Source organism: Danio rerio, chromosome 3, assembly GCF_049306965.1.
Source record: "Danio rerio strain Tuebingen ecotype United States chromosome 3, GRCz12tu, whole genome shotgun sequence".
Lineage (NCBI taxonomy): Eukaryota > Metazoa > Chordata > Actinopteri > Cypriniformes > Danionidae > Danio > Danio rerio.
Genome location: NC_133178.1, coordinates 21,641,689 through 21,659,449, shown reverse-complemented (window position 1 = coordinate 21,659,449; position 17,761 = coordinate 21,641,689). Strand labels below are relative to the sequence as shown.

Sequence of the window (17,761 nt, the reverse complement as noted above, 5' to 3'; positions counted from 1 at the left end):
ATACTGTTGTGAACCATTGTTCATTTTCAAAGACAAATCAGGCAAAACATTGCTATCTGGATTTTATTTATCAACATAGATAGCTAGATATATTTGCTGAAAGGATTTTCTGGATTGAGGGATTTTTACAGTTTAAACAAGGCCTAGAGAAGAGAAACCACAACTAATAAATGAGTTCAAAGTTTTAATTCTCATCACAATGTGCACCCCCTTAAGTGTTAATGAACTCAAAACTCTCATGACACCTCAACTCATGCAACCTGTTGAGCAGAGGTAGCTATTATATCCATAAAATTAGCTTTCCTGAAAGAAAAATAATTGGTGTTAAAAATCATATTTGATTTACAACAGAGTGGCTCTTTTAACAAAACTACCAGGACAAAAAAGAGGCCTTGATTTTCAACCAAAATTTTGCATATTATTGTCAACAAAGTCTTTCATAAACATCCTATTTATAACATAATAACACCCTTCAGAAATATCCCTGGGCACCATAACAGGGCTATACTATCCTAAAACCCCATAATAGACAATGGTAAAATGATACCAGTGAGATATTATTAGCTCATGTGTAGGGTACAAACAGAACAGCTTGGAGTATATACATATTCTATTTCCACCCTGCTGCACAATGTCCTCAATCTGAATCGAATGCTTACAATGTCCGCAATGATCTCCTACTAAACCACTGGTGATGATGTGCATTAGAATATTTATCATCTTCCATGTTGGGAATGGTCCTAATGGTAACACTGCGTCCAACTCCATAATATTACAAGGTGTTGAATTGAAATTATTGCTTCATCCTTCCACATCTATTGTGGATGCGGCACATTTGTAACATGTCAAACGAACACCCACTCAAATGACAAATCGATAACCACATCAGGAAAAAAAAGCAAGGAAAACCTGATCATTTGATTCATCCACTGAATCAACAAGTGAATCACTGTTTGACTGACTAGCGTTGGTTTCATGAAGATCGCCTGTCAACCATGACACCAAATGCACAGCAGTTTGAGAATAGATCTCAAAGTAGGTGATGAAAGGTTACAAAGTGGGTGGGGTTAATGCATTCCCATAGTGACCCAATTGCTGCCATTCAAGACACTGGGGTGAGACCATAGACGTGTAAACAGGCGTGACGAGACTGGTGCTTATTATAGAACAGGACATCACTGGGGAGACATACTTGACTGGACATGGTAGGAAACGATAAAGCTAACTTTAGAGGAGCTTATAATTTTGTCGACTCTAAGAATAAAAGGACACATAGTATGCAAATGAAGTTTGAAGATTAAAATGCTCTTAAGTTTACCTTACTCTTGGGCTTACGAAATCAAAGTTCACTGTATGTATTTTTAATGAGAATTGCAGGGCTTATTGGTGCATTATTCATTCCAAACGTGTTGAAAATTACACATCAAAAAGTTTTACAGAAAAAAGGCATGTTTTATTTACATGGCTACATTATGTCTTTTCATTATTTAGCTTGTTTTTAAAAAACAAATTTATATTTATGTCGTAAAGCAAGTGATTTTTTTACTTAATAAACAAAATATCATAACAAACAAATAAAATCATCCAATACCCAAAAAAAGTCCATGCGGGTAGCAGTAGTTTCACATTGACTAAGACTTTTGAATCAAGGCCTTCTCTGCACGACCATCTATTGGCAACATTTTCCCATGTTAAAAGGCAACATGACCTAGCATGACAATTCCAGACTGTTTGGCTAAATCCATTAGCTAGTTTTGGCATATATCTAAAACAGCACATGCATACCCAAAATGTCACCCAATAAAATTTAGGGCCATATGTTATTTTTTCACAAATCTGTCTGATTGTGTTTGCAATAGGCATGGGCTAGTATAGGTTTCTGACCGTATGATAACCTTGGATAAAAAGATCACAGTTTCAAGATATCACAGTATTGTGTTACTGAGGGTTTCTGCAGGTTTCTTTAAGTCAAATTTAAGACTTTTTAAGACCCTCTTAAGACCATAAGGAATGCAATTTTAGACTTACACCGGGTGAAGATTTTTTCTAATGGCCCACAATGTAAAACCCAAAAAGTTTTACATTGTGGTACACAGTGTTTACAAAAGGTAACTTAAGCCATTTGAGGAAACTGTATGCAACAAACCATTTAAGTTCAAAAACCAATCCTAATGTGTACTGTGAACTTAATCTATTTAAGTAAATGAAGCAATTTAAGCACAGCAACCTCCAATACATAAAGATAAATCAAATCAACTGTAAAACTCAATAAACTAAGGCAACTCAAACTGTTTAAAGAAACCAATTGCTAAAAACCATTTCAGTTAAAAACTAATCTATATGAGTACTGTGAACTGAAGCATTGAGGTATTTAATTAACTCATTACCTTCAACACTGAGTTCCAAACTCTTTTCAAATGAGTAGAATTAACTTTCAGTATATTTAGTTTGATAAAGTTGACTGTTGGGTTTTACAGTGCAGTATTATCATGAGGAATCGTTTGATTGTTTTCAGTTTTTTTCACTGATAAGGGAATTTAATTTGAGGTATTTGCTGTAAAAATGTCTTACAGCTTTATCTCTTTTCGATAAAAAAAAAAAAAAAACTTTTATTGAGATGTGTTGTTGGTCATTAGATGGATATTAGCCCAAATTGAGTAGCTTTACTTAGACAAAGCAAAATTAAGACCTGTTTAAAACTATTTAAGACCTACAACATGATATGTCAGTGAATTTGAGAATTTTTAAGGCCTAAAATTTAGGTTTTAAAATTTAAGACATTTTAGGACTCTGCAGAAACCCTGTTACTGCTGTAAAAATGTCTGGGTAAAAAACACAACTTTTTCCCCCATTTAATACAATAGATTACATTTATATAAACACTTATAATATTTTGGAATGGTAAACATTTCAGGCAACATAATTAAAATAAACCATTGACTTCTACTATTGTCATTAGCTTCAAAAACACAGATTTCCTTACAACACATAAAAAAAAACCTTTACATCAACCTTAGAAATAGTATAACAAAACATTTTTGCATATTCATCCCTTGAATATTCCAAATTGTGCTAAACCTTAAAACCATTTATTGCCCCATGCCTAGTTTCCAACTTTTATTTAGTTTGTTCTACTATACAATAATTAAGCCTACACTCGTCAAAATTCTAACTATGATGCTTTTGTGTACATGATGCCACATCATGACACATGCTTGATTGTATTATGAACAAAATTGTGACATTCATTCACACAGCAAATTTCATATTTTGAAGTGCTTTTTGTGCTTTACGATTTAAATACACTGGTCCATATCGCAATTTGATGAGGTGTACAGCTCACAGATGCTTTTCGTTTCATTCTAAAAACACAAATTGTCTCATGCATAAAACATCTAAGGATTGAAGGTAAGTCAAGGGATCAGGGAACCAATACAATGCATTTATGCTAAGTTTCAGCTTCAGTGTTGACAGTTTCTGTCATAGACTTCAAAAGACATTATTCTTTGCTTGTGCTTGAAGTAGGGCCATGCGATTTGGGGAAAATATCTAATCGCCCTTTTTTAAACAGATATTGCAATTTCAATTTGATTTGCTATTTGATTCTGTAGACAAGCTTCAGCTGAATATTCTGTATTGTAGCTTCTTGCAGTGAACTGGAAAAATATAAACTAACTCCAACTTTTGTTCAAATCGCTTTATAAATATTAAAAACATTAAACACTCATTTTTCTCTAGAGCAAACAGTGGTTAGTTATGCTGTTAGTTATCTCCTGGTGCCTTTGTTTTTCATTTGGTGTAACAGCTGTAAGCAACTCTGAAATCGTACTTTGCTGTTGCTAGCTAGATTGAGCGTCACTGGCAATACACTGGAACCAAAATATTCCAATATTACCTGTTTTTATTAATATAAACTCATCTATTAATGCTTCTGAAGCTGCAGACGCCATCGTCCCACAATCCTAATCGGGCAGAACAAAAGTGTGCTGACTCAATTGGCTAGTAAGACTATCACACACTGACGGCAGTCACACATTTGCTCTGGGTGGGGGAAATGAAATAATACATATATAATACATAAATAATACATACATATATATATATATATATATATATATATATATATATATATATATATATATATATATATATATATATATATATATATATATATTTATTTAATATACACACACACACGCAGACAAATATAGATATATACATATCACATCCTCTTGCGATTAGCTAATCACAGCGTTTCAAATCGTGGTTCCGATTCTATTTTGATTAATCCCACAGCCCTAGCTTGAAGTGATTGTCAAAACACAAACTACTATTAAGATCTAGATTTCCGCAAAGCAGATGAAGCAGACCACAGAACACATGAGCTTCACTTCACTAAAACTCTAAAATCAGTTTAATCTTTGCAAGAGTTTTTTTTTACCCTAAAGTCAAAGTTACAATCCAAAATGTTATTTTATTTGATAGTGTCAGGTTTTCAGTCAGATAAAAGCTTGTACAGAGTGCCACCAGTCGGTCATCAAATCTGCAATCCACCTAATCCATAATGATCCAGTGTGATGTTGCAAGGCTTTTTCCATTACATAACCCAGGTATAATTAATTAAAAAGCTCCTCAGGGAGTATCGACTTATAATGATTCGATCCCAGTTCAGCAAGTTTAGAAGATCAGCTCAGCTTATCCGGCAAATTCGCCGTAACTTGCAAAATCTGAAATGTTGGTGAAGAAACTCATTTGGCCTCAATCACGGTGCGCTGACTGATTCTGGACCAGTGTCAGAATGCATCTTTGTAGAGTTTGCGAATTTAAAATTGTCTGCTGGAGCAAGAATCACATCAACACATGTCAGACACCTCCCAGTTGCATACTTCACAGAATGTCTTGCAGCTGCTCTACATATAAACAAACTGTGTAGCCAGTGCGGGATGCACAGACAGATGTCCAGACAAGTAGAGTAATTGTGCAAACCCCAACACTACCTATATACTGCATTACATAATCAGAACATGTGCTCTACATGATGCATTACAGCGTATGTGGATGGGTGTCCTGTTTCCTTTAGGACAATCAGACCTGTCAGCACTCTACTATACAGTAGTGTTGAAGAGTAAACAGCTATGACACATTCTAAAATGCCTAGCATGCTTTGCTAAGGAAGAAGGCTCTGCTTGTTTGACATTTTTTTGTCTAGTCCTACAGAAAGCTTGGATTTGAGAGTAACAAAATTCATTCTACTCATACTTGAGATTTTTGTTTAAGATTCCAAAGCAAATTATTTTAAATTTGCTTGCATTTTTATTTACCTTAATACGCTTTTAACTAAGGCTCCTTTAGAATTGGTTCCAAAAAGAGAGGGAAATTCCAAATGGAAATCATGTATGAATTCCTTTAGGCTTTTGTTTTTTTACTAAGGAAATTAAATCATAGTGCTGATTACGTAATCATGGTACATATCATGAACAGCCTATTATTACAAGAGAGGTTGAAAAATGTTTTTTTAATGTTTTAAATTGTTTAAATGACAAGATTGGACCTCATATTTTAAATAAATACAACTAAGACACTGTCACTTTACCATATTTACAAGCTGTTTGCACTATACTATTTTGCATTATACTGTACTTTTTGCACTATATACTGTTTTGCCTCTGCACAACTAAACAAAGTGTACTGTTTGCACTCTTTGCCATATGCCTTTAAGTGTAACTGCATTGTTTACAAATCTTTTATTTTTCTTATATATTTAGATTATATCATATGTGTAATTGTATTTATTGTCATTTCTTTTTAAATTCTACTTTTTGTATTAATATTATATTAGGCATCTAGGGGTTGGGAGTAACACAATTTTCGATTCTCTATATGTCCTGTACATGTGGTTAAATTGACAAAAATGCTGACTTTGACTAATGATTATAAAGCCACATCTCCAAAACAATGTCAACTCAGATTTTTTTTCTAATGCTTTTTTAAAAGAATATTTAGACATAGTAATACATTTTGTACTTAAATGGGCAGAACTGTCATGACTGAATCATTATAGTAGTTCAAATCAAATTGTCAAATTTTCTCTCTTGAATGGCATAATTTAATCACCCTCAAGCCATTCATGATGTAGGTGACTTTTCTTTTCATCTCAGCAGAACATTAAAGAAAGATTTTCAGCATAAACCGTGGTCCTTGGTGATTCATTAAAGTCAAGTTAATGTCTAAAAGGACTTATAAATATGTACAAGCTCAACATAATTAATACCTGTGGCTCCTGATGATGCATTGAGGTCTTATTGAAGTGACCTGAAGTGAAATGAAATGATCTCTCTGTGCAAGAAACTGATCAGCAAAAAGTCACCTACATCTTAGATGATCTAAAAGCAAGTAAATGCACAGTGCATTTTCATTTTGGATGAACTATCCCTTTAAAAAATAAAGAAATGCCTTAGTAAATTTCAGACCAGTACAAAGAGCTCCCTTCCCCAAATAAAGAAGTGAATGGATTAAAAATAACAGCATATCTCTCTATTTGAACAGGTGACAGATAAACAGGCCCGGTGCGAGGCAAACGCAGTGCTCGCACACCCACACACTGTTATAGTCATTCCTCGGTGTTGATTCAAGTGCAGGTGAGAGATGGCCGAACCGACGGGAATGTTGACGTCACTTCTGACAAGGTCGAGACACAAGTTTGCTCTGCCAACCTAAAGCAGAGAGTGTCTCGAAGTTTGAGGAACAAAATTATAGTATTTTACTCTATCCAAAAAAGAAGTTCAAAGTCACTGTGGTCATTCATGACTGCCACAACACATTTGCATGTAATCCCAGGTTAAATACTCTCAAAATCACATGGCTGACAATATTAACTTAACAACCTTAACGTAATATCCTTAACGTAATTAACAGATTATCTGGCCAAAGAGAATGCAATGATAAAATGGCAAAAAAAAGGCACACTGCATAAAGAAAAAGAAGCCATCTTTGTTTAATGATGCCCATTCAAGGTTCGCAACCATGACCCTCAAAGTTTTACCCAAACAGAGTTTGACCAAGACAAAACAAAGTCGAGATGTAGCCACAGCACAACTGTTGTTCTATAAAACAACAATCAACAACCTTTGAATTCAAAGTCTCAACGCAAGCACGCCTGTACCTCCCACCCCAAAACATTACACTTCTCTTTATGCATGCTTGCACTTGTGTATCTGATGTCTCTCTCCCAGATAACTCACCGGTGCTAGGCATGCTGGTGCTTCTGGACTGAGGAAGCAGCTCCACGGGTCGCTCTCTGCTGGATGTGCTGTCTGAAGAAAAGCAGGATTCTGTCTCATAGATCGTCTGCAACATTGCGCACAGTCCCGGTACGGTTGGCTTTAAAAGCATGCCAGTCTCAAAATATCACCACACAGTTCAAGCAAAAACAAAATGAAATCGACATGAAAGAGGAGATGGCTACCCAACTCTCAGTTTCAAAAGAATGTGTATATTAAAAATGCAAACACATTGAAAGGATGAAGGGGGAAACGCTATGCATGTCTTCTTATCGAAAGGTACATGCATGCAAAAATTCAACAACTGCTTCGCCCGTTAGTTCCATGATTTAAAAACGGAAAGAATCAATGCTGTAGATAAATCCTTATAACGTGTACTCAGTCCATCAGCTGTACGGCTGCACAGACGAGTCTATTCATAAACCACATCACCTTCTTGTCTAATCATATACGTCAGAAACAAACTGCTAATTCACGCTGACAAGTCCGAGAGTGGCTCCCATCCAAGTTCTCCGGTCTGAGCGTGCCCGTATCCTGCAATCATCTGAAGTTATGCATGTGGCATCAGCGAGCGACTCCAAGAGAGCATGACAAAAAGCGGCGGAGCTTGAAAACAACAGAACGGGATCACAATGTAGACCACTGGGAGACGTCTGCCTGCCGATGCCTCTGTTCCTTCCTTCCCTTCGCCTCTCGGTACGTTCAGACAGTCCCTGGTACAGAAAAACAAACCTCTGTCTCCCGATGAATGGGCTTAAAATGAGGCTCCGAACGTTGTTCCGTTTAGTGCGACTGTGTTGCGTTCATGCAACTGTTTGAACCGAATCTCTGCTTCTTCACCCGCTGTGCAAAACGAACGAGAGAGCAGAGGTGTAGAGACGTGGAGTTTACAAACAGACTGGAGCTGCTTCAGGCTGCTGGAAATAGCTGCCGAGCGACAGGGGAGGGGCGGGACTGAGCTATAAATAGATTCGGGAGCTGAGAGCTCGCTTGGAGAGAGAGTGAGAGAATAGAAGAGCAAGGAAGAGCAAGAGAGAGATTTTTTTTCCATATTTTTTTTATTCATGATTTATTTTTTTAAATAGTCATATTTTTCTTTTACTTTTTTATGCATGTATTGATCCTAATTCTACAAATTCTGATTGTTCTATGTGTGTGTTATGTAATCATTATACTATAATATTCATTGTTTATGTAATGTGCAATGCTTTGGCAACACTTGATGATCATGCCAATAATGCTCATTTGAATTTGAGAGAAAGAGCGCAACAGACAGAGAAGGATTTTTTATATATATATATATATATATATATATATATATATATATATATATATATATATATATATATATATATATATATATTAGGGGTGTAGCAGACTGTAACAAATCAGGGTTGATCCGTTATTTGTATTTATCACAACGCATTGTTTGGAACACACATGACCCATGGATAAATACATTTTTATTTACTGATAGATTAATCCTAAATTTGTAACGACCGAGAGAGAGATAGCCTCTCATGTCATTCAAATCACACGTATAAAAGCATTTACAATCAAAGTTACAGCCAAATAACACAGAATAATAAAATCATAATAAAACCACGAATGTTTATGGTAGAATTTAAAATCATCGTCATACATGTATGCAAAAAATGAAAGTAGTTGGTAGGAATTACACTTAACCAATAGGTGGAGACAACCAGCCATCAAAAAAATGCCACTGAATAATTCTTCAAAAATGACACATTTAGCAATGAAACATGAAGTATTATAAGTGAATAACTGAATCATTTATTGAAAATAAGACTAAAAATAAATAGGGTTGTACAAATTGTAAGGTTAGATTTATACGCTTAGCGTCATCAGAAACAGTAGTAGTGACAGAGGTGGGACCAAGTCATTGTTTGGCAAGTCACAAGTAAGTCTCAATTCATTGCCCTCAAGTCCCGAGTCAAGTCCCGAGTCAAGACAGGCAAGTCCCGAGTCAAGTCCCGAGTCAAAGGCAACAAGTCTCAAGTCAAGTCCAAAGTCCTGCAGTTTGATTTTCGAGTCTTTTCGAGTCTTTTTAACAGAAAAATAAAATATATACAGATTAGGTATGGTTGTAAGATCTGTATTGATTAAACAAACCTTTTTTATTAAAGAACATTGCTTAGATATATAAAAATACAAATGCAATTTTCTGAAAAAGTACTGAACAGTGCTGCGTCTCGTCTCCACAGCATAATGCACAAGAACGAGTTCCACCAAAAAAAGACTCCATTTTGCCTCACATCACACAGAAATTGCAGGTCTACTGCTGTCTAATTCATTAAGTTTAGTTGTGCTATGTTATGTCTTCGGTGATCAACTTGTGATTAACCAAAATTACATAACCTCAATGTGGTAGCAGTAGACCAACTCCTGTATATGCTGCAAAGTTAAATTGAGTGAAATTGGAATTTTGTCAATTGAATCTCGTGTGTGCTAAAGAGATGGAGTTGCAAATCCGTCTAGCAGCAATGTAAAATGGTAGCACATATTGTTAATGAAGTAGGCTACTTCATACAAACAATAAAGTTGTTTTCTTCACATAACGTTGAAGAGCTTTGCTCTCTACCTTGTGTGATGCTCGTGCACAGATTTCCTCTGTTTGTGGACAAAACTGATTGCGAGTTCTCAAATTTTCTCTCGCTCTCAAATATGCACTGCTCACACACAAATTTTCTTGAGCGCTCTCAGAGAATATATGGAAACTCACAATTTGTGTCGTGTTCCCTCTTCCTTTCATGCTTTTTGATATGATTCATATTGCTGCACTGTTTAATAACAATAACCAAAATACTAAAATAGACTTATATATTAAATGTTTAATCTAATAAACTATAACATTTTTGGTTGTTTTATATGATGAGATATTTTCAGTTTCAAACACTTAAAGACAGAGAATAGACCAGTGGTGCCCCCCTGAAAATTTGCTTAAGGGGGGCCAGAAGAGGCCAGCTACGTCAGTGGCACCAATCAATCCACAATAATTTAGTGGCTGCTATTTATTTATTGAAATATTGCATTGTATTGCATTTATGTAAGTAGATTTAAATAAATAATGTCAACAGCAAAATCATATCGGGTTGGCCACAGGGGTGGCTAGAGTTTACACAGGGGTAACACCCCTTGTAAAGGGGTTTACACCACTATAAGGCACCCCTGGAATAGATGTTGGATGTAAAGAATACATTTTATTTTAAAAGCATTTAAACAAAAACTAATGCAAGCAGAAATGTAACTGTGATAAAAATAAGGAAACACTTGATAAGGTATTATAGCCTACTGTACTATTCACTCTTCAAATAAATCTCACTATCAATCTCATTTTATCATGGCAGCTAAAATAAAGTAAACTAGTGTCTGCTGGCTTCCACTCTACTGATGAGATTGTGGAGGACATTTTCCATGTCATCCTCTTCATTTTGAGGAAAGCTGTGCCACAGGGCCCCTGAACACGTATATTGGCATGTACCGTGTTTTGAACAGTAGCCTACTACAGTAAAGAACTTCAATTGATCAGTTGTGGTAATACTATAGTTGCTATGGTAACACAAGTGTAATATAAACAAATTACCCAGTGCTGTATTATTTTACAATATAGGGTATTTTATACTACAAATCACTACACTTTACTGTAGTAAAACTACACTTTGTATTATTTTATCTGTTCACTATTGGTAATACTACTGTATTATGAAGCATTAATTAACAAGTCGTAAATAATACTAGCCTAAAACATAAGTATAATACAAGTATACAACAAGTATAATACTCAAAAACACTAGAATTTATTAAAGAATTTACCTTAACCTTTTAGTTTTTTGTGTATTGTTAATAAATAGTAAAGCAAGAAAGAAACCATATCAACATTCTTGGAATAACCCTTCGCTAAGCCTTGCCCTCCTTAGTTACTGTTGCTACGCCTGTCAAGCTTTCATGCCTGGCACATCTATTACAGTGTGTATGCGCTGGTGTCAGACATTCCCAAGGATTTAATTAGTCATTTTTGGCAAACAGGTGAGATATCTGAGAAAGCCAGACAAAAGAGGACTGCAGTATACATTACAGGGGTATATTCACAACATAATAGCAACTGATTAGAAAATAATTTTATCAAAATTGAAGCAAGGTTAGTCTAGCCACCTCATACGCTGAACATTCAACAGCATAGTTCATGCACAGCAGGACAGGTGAAATTATAAAATAATCTAATAACCTAAGAAACTGATGGATTTGTGCCGAATATTAGCATCATTGACCCATAACAGTGTACAGTACCTATTACTGTCAGCATGTTTGTGTGCTCTTTATCCAGTTTTTATTCAAATTTGCAGTTAAGTGGAAGAAAAAAATTGAAATGCACATTAAAGTATAAATAACAGAAGTGAACAAATAGATTTTTCCTACCAGCAAATATTAGTGTATGTATTTATATGCGTTACAATAGCGAGGGTTTAAACTAAGCAGTGCTCACAGGGTTCAACGCTAAGGATTTTTTCTACTGGCCCGATCGGGCCAGTGGTTCTGATTTTTACTTGCCCAGCCCAAATTTTCACTGGCCCCACCAAAAAAAAAAAAAGAAGTTAATCGCTATTTGAATGTGCGTGTGTGTGTGTGTGTGTGTGTGTGTGTATACACACACACACACACACACACAGTTGATTTCAGAATTATTAGTCCCCCTAAATTATTAGCACCCCTTTTTATTTTTTCCCCCAATTTCTATTTAACAGAGAACAGATTTTCTCAGCACATTTCTAAACATAATAGTTTTAATAACTCATCTCTAATAACTGATTTATTTTATCTTTGTCATGATGACTGTAAATAATATTAGACTAGATATTCTTCAAGACACTTCTATACAGCTTAAAGTGACATTTAAAGGCTTAACTACGGTAATTAGGTTAACTAGGCAGGTTAGGGTAATTAGGCTAGTTATTGTATAATGATGGTTTGTTCTGTAGACAGTCTGAAAAACAATTAGCTTAAGAGGCTAATAAATTTTACCTTAAAATGGTTTAAAAAATGTTTTTATTCTAGCCAAAATAAAACAAATAAGATTATTATCAGACAAAATATCAACATTTCTTTGCTTTGTTAAACATCATTTAGGAAATGTTTTAAAAAGAAAAAACAAAAGGGGGCTAATAAATCTGTATATATATTTACGGTAATTTTTAAAATGTTTAAGGAAAACTATTCAGTTCATCAAGGCTATATTTATAAATGTAAAAAAGGTGTAATTGTTAAATATTTATAAAAATTTTAAATAACTGCTTTGTTATTGTATTTAGTTTCAAATAAAATAATTACTCCAGACATTATTGATTTTATAACTATTACCATTTATAAATATAATAATAATTAATATTAGTGATTTCTGAAGGATCATGTGACTGGAGTAATGAAGCTGAAATCTCATCTTTAAAATCACTGGAATAAATGAATAAATTAAATGATAAACTACTTTTGAACAGTTATTTTATAGTGCAACATTTCACAATTTGTATTTATGATGAAATAATTGCAGCCCTGGTGAGCAGAAGAAGCTTGTTTTAACATATTTAATCACACTGACCCCAAACTTTTGTGCATTGTGTATAGAATATTTTATAAGTGAAAATGTGCACTTTAATTTTAACAACCCACTGACATCGTCACCAAATACAAATCGAGGTCAGACTTTCTCATATATACAGAGCCTCATTTCAATTGTCAGGTTTTGTAGAAATCGATCAATTGAATTAATCAATCTATTAAAGAAACGTTGACTATAATTCTGTATTTTAGGCTTAATTATAAAGAGACATAGCAGATGAACCGAGACTGCATCAGATCAATGTAAATCTTTCTTTCGAGCTGTCAGTGCGGAAATGAACAAAACAACAGGCCTAATACAACATATTATACGATGAAAATATGGAAAAATTAACAGATAGTAATTTCGGTCAATTTTCCTGACGGATAAACCGAGATCAGGCTGGATAAACAGCTCTCGGTAATATTTCAGCATGCTTTCACTTTCGCATTTACCGGTAAGAATGACATCTCGCCCTGCTCATCATTCCCTCTTTATATAGCCGTATATATGGCTATTACACGATCATGATACACTGTGATATAGCCTGGGTCGTTAGTTCGTTGCATTGTTTTGTTTTCTCGCTACAATCGATCCGCTCAATAGGACAGAGACCGCGTCTCATTCAGGCGATCTTGGACTGATTGATTTGGCGCGGAAGCGAGCGCAACTGCTGGATATATGCTAAAAAACGCGCTAACGGGTGAAACGAGACAGATTCCGAAACAAACGTCTATGTGTGAAAGCACCGTAAGATTGTATTTGCACACAATTGACAGACAGTCGCAGCACGCAGCTCTGGCTCGATCTGGCAGGCAAAAAGGCAGCAGCTGGCCCGATCGAGCCAGTAACATTTTGTACACTGGCCCGAGTGTCTCGCACGCTGGCCCCGGGCCATCGGGCAGTCCTTATTGTCGAGCCCTGGCTCATAATATCGAGTGGAAAAAAAGAAAAAGACCGCTGGGAAGCATAACCTGCTTTGTTTTTTTTATTTTTATTTTTTTAAAGAAACACAGGTTAGATCTGTTTAGGATAAGAGGAGTGTGAGTTATTGCCACCTATCATTGAATGTGAATATCGAAAACAAAACCAACTTAGCTTAACTCCTTTACCGCCCCTCACACAGCTTGATCCACGCTGGCATTTCTCCTCTTGGGCTTTGGTTTTGAAAAGGGAAAAAATCCCACCACCCAGTCCAAACTTTTAGGATAGCGGGTGTCAGATTTTCACAATCCAATTGCGCAACGATTTGGCTTGTTTCCCTCGCTCGAAAGCTTGACAGAGCCTCTGCCCGTAGCTACGATTGGTAAGCCGCGATTGGTGGGTGGCGGTTTTTGGGCGTGGCTTAGCGAAGGGTCAGTTTAAAAGGAGGATCCCGTGAGAGCAAAAGCACTAAAGGTATGAGACGCCATCGTAAACAAAAGTCAAGCGAACGCAAAGAGACTGAATGCACGAGAGAGAGAGAGAGAGAGAGAGAGAGAGAGGTGTATGTTGTATGTGTGTGAGAGAGAGAGAGAGAGAGAGAACGAGTATTGGCACGCGAGTATTGGCTCGATCTCAAGTTCAAATTCAAATTCTCTCTGCGTTCGCTTGACTTTTGTCCACTCCGGCGCCTCATAGTAGTCACGTTGGATACTGTCGAATCAAAACAATCTACCGTGCTTCGATTGGACGTCATGCCGAAAGCGCGCATGCTCACACACACACGCGCGCATGCTGTCACACACACGCACACATAAACGGGGAGAGAGAGAGAGCGGTCCATGTCAACATACTTTTTTATCGTTGGGCTTTTCATGGGAAGCAGCAAGTCTTTACAAGTCAATAGGGGCAAGTCCTAGTCAAAGTCCAAGTCATTTATGTTCAAGTCCAAGTCGAGTTGCAAGTCTTTTTATATTTTGTCAAGTCGAGTCTAAAGTCATCAAATTCATGACTCGAGTCTGACTCGAGTCCAAGTCACATGACTCGAGTCCACACCTCTGCAGTAGTGACAATGAATTTTTCATTCATTCATTTTCTTGTCGGCTTAGTCCCTTTATTAATCCAGGGTCGCCACAGCGGAATGAACCACCAACTTATTCAGCAGGATTTTACGCAGCGGATGCCTTTTCAGCCGCAACCCATGTCTGGGAAACACACACACACACTCACACTCATACACAACTGAAATTATTCACTCATAAAACTTTATCTTTCGTTGCTAGATGAATTATTTTTGAAGAATTATTCAGTGGCATATTGGTTAAATAATGCAATGGCTGCCTACAACTTTCATTTTTGAGCATCAAGTTAAATGCATTTGACAGTGATTTTAATCTTTACCATAAACATCAGCGGTTTTTTCTAAACTATGAACTGTTATGCCAGTGCAGTTCTGTGTTATTTGACTGTTTATAACTAACTTAAAAGACTAAAGACTCAATCTCTTTCTTGAATTTTAATTTTTTCAAACACATATTTGAATGCAGTGATTTGAAGGATTAATAAGCATGCAAATTACCATTATTTGTAATTTATCTTACAATGATTAATCGTGCAGCTTCACACTGAATGCATTAATGCAGGCTAAACAAGTAGTGGCAGAAAATACCTTTAATAACCCACAAATGAATAACCAACACCTTCTAAGTAACCCACCACCACATCCTGAATAACCTACCACAACTTCTTCCGTCATCATAATATCTGACAGTAAGCCTAAAGGCTTTCATACTTGTGATTTGAATGATGCGACAGGCAATTTCTCTGTGATCTTTACACATTTAGGATTATTATTGTAAAGTAAAAAAAATTTATTTCTATGGGTCACGTGTGTTCCAAGTCATAGGTAGTGATCTGTACGAATCATGGTTCAACTGTGATCTGTTACACCCCTATCATATATCTCATTTATATAATTTTTCATTAACTTTTTAATAATCATATCAGTCTTAATATTTTTTCATAAAATTCTAACTGTTTTATGTATGTATTATGTAATCACTTTGCAATGGAATTCTTGTTTATGTAACGTGCAAAGCTTTGGCAATACTTGACAATTATTTATTCTCAATAAAGCTCATTTGAATTTGAGAGAGTGAGAGAAAGAGAAACAGAGAGCGCGCGAGAGAGAGAGATGTAAGGTGGAAGACAAGAGATGGTTGATTGTTAATCATGTAACTAGAGGAGCCAAAAACAATAACAGGAGCCAGAAATGAGACAAAAGACCATGACAGGACTGGGGGAGTGAAACCAAACACAGTTTAACTTGATAATGCATGCTAACACGAGGGCAAACGAGATACAAAACAGAACGAGCGTGGCTAAATTTGTGCCAAAGCACGCTATTATGAATGGAACCAATTCATGCATTTGAAACACAGGCGTTTAAATCTAAGCTTTTAGTACTGAGAATTGCTGGCTACTTACACAGGGAATGTGCGTCAGCACTATTGACACAGAGAACACTAGGGTCACCGTTTCACAAGCGCATGTGGGTCAAAAGACTAGGACGGCCAATGCAGCATTACTAAATAGGTGACATGCCAAGCACTACAAGGGCACCCTATTTATCGTTCAAATCAACAACATTAACTTATGAAACACGAAAATGAAGTAGCTTTGTTTTTACTTCATTGCTGTTATTATTACAATTAATTATAAATTAAAATATCTTTAAAAATGGTAAAGGAATTATTTGTATATTTTTTTCCCAAACTGCACATTTTGAATAAGTAGACTTATTCAATTAATGATTAATGTATCCTTACTAAAATCAAATAAATATTTACAATATATTTTTTTTTAATATTAAAACCATTTAATTCAAATGTATTATTTATTAGTTATATGGAAGTGTAATTGCTATTTTGCAGTTAATTGTATGTGCAAAAATTATACAGAAAACAAAAATGCAATTTATTTGTCAAATTAGCATATTAATTAACATTTAAAATTGCGGGATTAAATTTGGAATATATATTTTGTCAATTGAGAACTCATTATCATCTTTTTAATTATTATTTTTTATGATTGCTCTTAATAATAATAAAATAATAATAATAATAATAATTAAAATTAGCAAAATGCACAGGGGCATTAAAGTAATTTTCATAATAAATATAATATTTGACCCTCTGCTGCTAAAATGCACATTTTACAGCAGATAATAGAGACCTACATTGCCATTTCAATATTTAAAGAGACCAGAATGATGTCTGGTGCTGAATTTAAATCAGTAATGCGCCAAATCTGTCTGGCGCTCAGTGTGAGAGCAGCATAATGCATCCGTTGTGAACTGCACCATTGATTTCATACCCTCCAGGTTGATATATGACGTGGTTATCGGCCATCAATGTTATGCTTCAGTTTAGGCTCCAACCGCCTGATGCATGTTCATTGCATTTTTTTTTTTGTATCCAAGATGTACTGACCTGTTGCACAAGCACTGCGCTCCAGGAAAGATGCGTCAAGACTAAATAAGAGTGAGAAAACAAATCTAAGACTGCGCGGTTTCACAGTTTTCTTACAATGTCGGCTAAACATTTGCTTCATGTGAGGAAAGTTGGTCCTGCACCAATATTAAAGGGTAAGATTCATACAGAGCGCCTAAATTAGACCTCTGACGTGTTTTTCTTAGAGCCGTCTGTCACCATGACCACTAGTGTACTGGAGAGTTAAAATGGATTTGGCTCAAGAGCGTGCAACGATCAAAGAGCAGCTTTGTCAAGCACTTGCTTAAAAAAAAGGCACGTTTAAAAACAACATGGAACAGATGTGCTTGTACCCAGAGCCTCCTATCATTGCCTGGCCATAAGGCGTGATCTAACACAGGCTGTGTGCATGTTTGTCTCCATTTATGCCATCGAAATCAAAGCTTGGTCAACTTTTA

At 35.7% G+C, this 17,761-nt stretch overlaps 1 protein-coding gene across 8 annotated transcripts in view; it reads right to left on the bottom strand.

The window, feature by feature from the left end:
- Window positions 1-17,761, bottom strand: part of hdac5 (histone deacetylase 5) — a 122,684-nt gene that overhangs the window by 64,103 nt on the left and 40,820 nt on the right. For 4 of the 8 annotated variants that reach the window (XM_680567.11, XM_009299382.5, XM_009299383.5 and 1 more), the window contains exon 1: window positions 7,242-8,181. The exons of the other annotated variants lie outside the window; for them this stretch is intronic. In XM_680567.11, coding sequence (XP_685659.5) covers window positions 7,242-7,392 — 151 coding nt within the window. In that variant the 5' untranslated portion in view covers window positions 7,393-8,181. Of the gene's footprint in view, window positions 1-7,241; window positions 8,182-17,761 lie in introns of those variants that run through there. 8 annotated transcript variants of the gene reach the window in all.